Here is a 6,000-nt window from a genome sequence, read left to right on the forward strand (position 1 = left end):
GGTCATGACCCCTTTGGCGGTCGAACGACCCTTTCACAGGGGTCACCTAAGACCATCCTGCATATCAGATATTTACATTACGATTCCTAACAGTAGCAACATTACAGTTATGAAGTAGCAACGAAAATTTTATGGTTGGGGTCACAACATGAGGAACTGTATTTAAAGGGCCAGAAGGTTAAGAACCACTGCTCTAGATGCTGGGAAGGCAAGGACACTGATTCTGCCCTAGAGCTTCCGGAAGGAATGTAGCCCTGCTGACACCCTTAGAGTAAGATAATAAATGTATGTTTTAAAGCAAAGTCTGTGATGATTTATTACAGCAGTAACAGGGCACTAACACAGGGTTGAAGATTATTGGCCTCAAGACTTATTGTCCATGATTTAGGAGACAACACAGATCCACTTCAATATATTTGAACCAAAGAATGAAGATGAAGACAGTGTTTTAGAAAAACTGATCTGCAGCAAAGAATGAATAAGAAGACAAGGATCAAAACAGTTAAAGAAATACTCGCATAAAGTAGTAAGACTCTGTTTTAGGATGGTAAGTGTATAAGTGAAAAATGAAATGGTGCATATAATGGAAATTTGGAAGAATGAACCAATAGGACTTAATGACACTCTGGATATGGACGGTAAGAGAAAGTTATGAAAGACCACCAAGGTTTAAAACTTTGTGGCTTCAGTGCTGTGATGGGGGGAGGGTGCGAGGGTTGTGTCTAAGAGAAACCTCTAAAAATATAACCACTCCAGAGGAATTCTCAAACGTTGATAGGCATGAAGATTATCTGGAAGGCTGGTTTAACATACAGATTACTGGGCTCCATCACAAAGGCTGATTCAGCGAGTCCGGGCGATACCCACGGATCGGCCCTTCAGTAAACACTGCTCTGATTCAGGTGATCCAAAGTTCACCCTGTGAAAAACACCAATCAAGAAAAGCTAAACGGAAATGAAGTCAAATACTCATCATCGCCCTGGAAGAAACAACGAATCTTACTTAAAATCTGAAGGGGTAAAAACTGACGTATTAGACAACATAAAAATTTAAATCACTTGTAAATTAAAATAAATATCACAGCCAAAATAAAAAGGTCCCTGGTGAAAAATACTTTCAGCAAATGGCTAATATTTTATTAACAGACCACACAAACTAACGAGCAAAAACAACTGAGACCCCTGCAGATAAATGGGAAAGCAAGTAAATAGAATTCCAAAAAGAAGGCCTAGAATCATAAACAAACTTAAGAAATACCAATTACAAGAGCAACAGGGCAACAAAGATTGCTTGCTAAATAAACAAATATCATTTGGGGAGGTAATATTCAAAGCTGATTAGATGCTGTGCTACCTTCACACTTGCTGCTCGTATTATAAATCCGCTAGACCATTTTGGAAGAAAGTAATTTGGCAATATATATCAGCAGCTACCAGCATATCCATACTCTTTGACAGAAAATGCTTCCTCAGTAATTTAGCTCAGGGACACACTCTTGAATCTGGGGAAGGGGGATTATATGCAATGTAGGCTATCAATTATTGGAAGTTTACCGTGCAATATGCATGATATCATTTAGTCTGTAATACAAGTCAATGAAGTTAGTACTCTAATTAGTCCCACACTAAAACTGGGGAACCTGAGGCACTGAACGATCATGTGACCTGTTCCAAGGACATGATGAGTGAGGGGAGGTAAAGGCTGGCTGGGGAACATCTGCTTCCGGAGCCAGCACACTGCATTTCTACACCATCGATACCGCCACGTGGGACCATGGTGAGCACAGCAGTGTTTGTTTTACTAAAAAACACAAGAAAAGAAGGAAAATAAGAATACTATTGGGATAGTAGAAATATGTGTGGGTAACTGGTTTATTTCTCCAACTCCCATATTTTCTGCAAGATCTAGCTTTGTAAACCTAATTACTTGAGAGGAAGAAAATTATGCACATAGGAAAACAAAAACCAAAACCTCCTGAATTTTTCAAAAAAGTTCAAAAGAAATCTTAAGAAAAGTGTAAATGATTAGGATATTTTCATATTTTAATACTGACAATTACAAACGTTTGGAAGAAATAATAATCATTAAGAACCTTCTTCAGACAACCAGATGAACTGTCGAATGGGCAATGACTTTCTGCCTCAAAATTAGCCTGACAATAAGCCGGGAGGCATTTTTGTTGTGTTTGTGGTACATGGAGAAGAGCCATGCATCTATTATTATACAAATGCACAGCACCTGTTAATAGCTCCCATATTATTTTAGAATTAACTTGGAGTCATTGGCTAAACACTTTTTTTTTTTTTAACATGTAATAGATACACGGTAAAGTGTAAGAAAAATCAGGACACTGGCAAGAGAGCAAATTGCATCCACTGCAGAAATAGTTGAATTTTTTTTAATTTAAATGACAATAAATTTAACTACATTTAAAGGGAAAACACTTAATGTAAAAACATAACATTAAAAGCACATCACAAAATTCAAATACGGAAACTGGGGTACCGAAATTCTAACAAAAGGATAAAGTTACGTAATCTGGCAGCAATAATCAGTAAAGCTTGTATATTCTAATTTTTTGCCCATTTCAATCCTTCTTAACACAATTTTACAGTCAAGATCACAGACTTGTTTTTACACCCTACCGTTATCTGTACTTCCATAGTTACCCTTTTGCCAAATCTCCTACAAATACAATGGAGCAAGTGGCTGCTTTCTGCTCTGTAGTAAATACGATTAGAGAGTCTCCCAACTAAAATTCTGCTCCAAAAAGCTATTTTTTCCCTCTGTGTCCTTGTGAGGATGTTTTAACAAAGCTGCTAGACACATGCAAACTTGAGAGATCTGAGAATTCCTATTCTTTTAACTCTACTAGGCCTGCTGATAAAAGAATAGCTAAAATTATTAACAGGATTGTAGAAATTGAGAGAAGTCCTAGAAAACCTGGGTGTTTTTTTCCTGTCTGTGCGTGTCTAAGAACTGCCTACAATCCCTGGGAGAGGGTCCTCTTCTGCAGAAGAAAATAAACTGTATGAGAGAAGAGAAGAGGGTGAGCGACCCTCCGCTCTGGGAAGTGTGGGCAACCTCTGTTCGGGGCGGGGGCCTAGCCGGCAGCCACCCGGCTGTGCCTCGAGTGGAGCTGGTCCCCGAGTTACCTTCTGGGGACAGCTGGGCTGTGTTGGGGTCCTGGCACCTGGGCACGGACCTGGGAGGTTAGGAAGGAGGCTCACGGTGCCAGGCTGCCTGGTCATCAGAGCTAGGCTGGGGACAGAGCTCTGCTTTTCATCTCACTGTAAGGACTTAATGCAGGATTTACCCGGTGGAAATCTCTCTAGAATCTGTTTCCTCGAAAAATAGTAAACAAAATGGAATTTCTTGAGAAGGACGTGAAACCCACACTCCAAGTTTGTTTCTCTTGCCTCTGGGTTGAAGCTTTTGTGAAGTCAGCTGGCAACACCAGGCCTGAACCTGTGCTCACCTGTGCTGCTGCTTTTGGTAGTAAACTTGGATGTAACACAATTTTAATTGGGGAATTAAATGTGATTGAATCCTAATAGAAGAGTGTACAGGTAACTGAGAGCGCCTCTTTAACCACCTGTACGCCGTAAGCGTCTACAGATGCAAGTGGAGGGCCTTTTTTAATTAAATTCAAAATATCGTGGCAGTTAACTGGTTAAAGGAAACAGTTTCACTCATTTCTCCAAAATATCCTATTAAAGTTTCCACTCAAGACCCTAGTCTGAAAAAAAAAAAAAAAAAGACTCTACCTGGTATTCTCCTTTTAAAAAAAAGTGGGAAAATTTAGTTATAAAAAATGCTAAAGAACTTTTAAAACAGAGTAAGCACATTATCACATCATTTATGCTCTGCCATATCCTAGGGAATTTAAGACGTGTTTAATGAAATTAAAGGAATAGACTTTTTCTTAAAATCTTCCCACCTAACTTCTTACCTAAGTGACAAAAGTGAGAACATTAAATTATGCCATACATTTTACATGTGTGCATATGTGTGTTTATATAATGTTCATATATACATGCATGTGAATATGCATGAATGAAAGAAAAATAGAATAATTGCAATAACTCATATACACTGATTTTCTGGTCAATTTCATGAGGTATTTCTACTAATAAAGTAATTTCAGCACCCCAATGATAATCTATAATCTGCAAAACATTACATTTTGGTATAAAATGAGAAAGTATTCACTCTTCCACTCTTTACTGATCATTTCTCCCAAAACTCAGCTATTCCTTTTACATTTTTGTCTCTTTTATCTCAGACTTTTAATGAAACGCCAGTCCTATTCTGTGGCCTTTACAATTCAACAAAAGGCAGTGAGCCTCTTTCACAAGTTGCCCAAACAGTTCTTACGCACAGGTGGCAGGTGTCTTTTCTGGGTATACGCAAGTATGAGTTGATTTTAATAAATTTCTCCCAAAGAATAAAGTAGTCTTTTGCTTTTCTTCTTTCCCTTTTGTAAGGCCCATTAAGTATATTTCATGGCTAAAATGGGGTCTGGATTTTATTCTTTCTGAACCTACCATCCCTGGCACAGCACACAGCGAACAGCTTGCCGTCTCACATCTGCTCATGTACAAGATCTTATCAGAAAACCCACCCACTCGGAAAGGACTAAGTAATGTATTTTCAAATGAAATTTATTTCATGATAAAGGATATCATACTGTTCCAAGAACTCTTAATGCTCTTAGGAACCCCAAAAGCAGTCCTAATGTTATACCATCTGCCACACAGGGAAAAGGGGGCGGGGGGGGCGGAGTTACCTTTTTGTGCAAGGCATGAAATTCGCTGTACCTTTTCTCAACAAAATGTTTTCTTCCATTCATTAGCACTTCTATCTTAAACACCTAAGGAGGAAAAAAAAAGATTAATTCTACCAGTTTGAAACCCTCAATTGTCTGATGTGGTAAGTTTGTGACCATGATATATTTCATCCCTTTAATTACAGTAGCTGATCCCCCAAAACCCAGAAGGCCCAGGAGACCCTTGGCTCAACAGCACTGATTAATGAGCCCTGGAGCCAAATGCTCACTAACAAACTGCAGTATCCCCACAAACGTGTCTAGAAACAACGGAAACTTAAATGCCTTAAAATGCACCTTAACATTTTAACCAGAGGATGTTCCTTCCTTAAAATTATTTCACCAAATGCAGATGATGGTATTGAAATAAAAGTGTGCTACCACAGCGAGCGTCTGGTAAGAATCGCAGACCCGCAACATGCTGTCCTGGGTGTTTCACTGGCGGTGCTGTGTCACGGATAAGACAATCATGCAAACGGTAGTGCGTTTTAGGTTAATTTCTTCCTAACCGGCATATTCATCTCTAGTCTCAGCTGGAGTTATTCTGCTGTTTGCGAAACAGAGAGCCCCTGGTAAAGGTTCATTTTCCCTGCGTGACACGGGTGACAGCTTGTGCTCCCACCTCGGGAAGGTTGAAAGGCCAGATGCAAAGGCTCTCTGTGCGCACTAATTAGTAGGCACCAACATGACATTTTCTTGATTCTCAGGTCAGTGGGTCAAGACTGGAACAAGGGATGAGCAGCGGTGTGAAATGCTCATGAAAACACAATGTTGAGGTGGGGGGAGGATGCTGGGCAGGAACTGCAGAGAGGGTGCTCTGCTATTTCAAGACTTTGTCATTGGCTCCTGTTTTGTGAGCCAGTGTTTGTCAACACAGGGATGAGGGAATATTGTTCAATTACTTAGTAAGTCTAATTTCTTGTTCCAATTGCCCTTCTGAAAAAAAAAAAACAACAACAAAGGTTGAGGTCACATGAAAGAGAACAGTGGTAAAAGCAAGCTTACCTTATCCTTAAAAATAAGTAGACATACAAGTTCACATAGCTGTCATTATTAACCCAGACCCCTTTGGCTCTATATTTCTGCGTTATGTGTAAATACGACTTTTTTATGGAAAGCCAAAAATTATCTCATCAAACAAAAGGTGTTTGTGTTTTTGTGCTTCTTCAAA

General features: G+C 39.3%; 1 protein-coding gene across 2 annotated transcripts in view; it reads right to left on the bottom strand.

Annotated features, from left to right (window-relative positions):
• Window positions 1-4,874, bottom strand: part of SNX24 (sorting nexin 24) — a 61,457-nt gene extending 56,583 nt beyond the window's left edge. For both annotated transcript variants that reach the window (XR_001513972.1, XM_015564381.1), the window contains exon 1: window positions 4,791-4,874. Coding sequence is in view for 1 of the 2 variants with exons in the window: in XM_015564381.1 (XP_015419867.1) it covers window positions 4,791-4,853 (63 nt within the window). In the remaining variant the exon portion in view is untranslated. The remainder of the gene's footprint in view (window positions 1-4,790) is intronic.
• Window positions 4,875-6,000: the final 1,126 nt, after the last annotated feature.

This window comes from Myotis davidii, unplaced genomic scaffold (assembly GCF_000327345.1).
Source record: "Myotis davidii unplaced genomic scaffold, ASM32734v1 scaffold159, whole genome shotgun sequence".
NCBI classification, from domain to species: Eukaryota; Metazoa; Chordata; class Mammalia; order Chiroptera; family Vespertilionidae; genus Myotis; species Myotis davidii.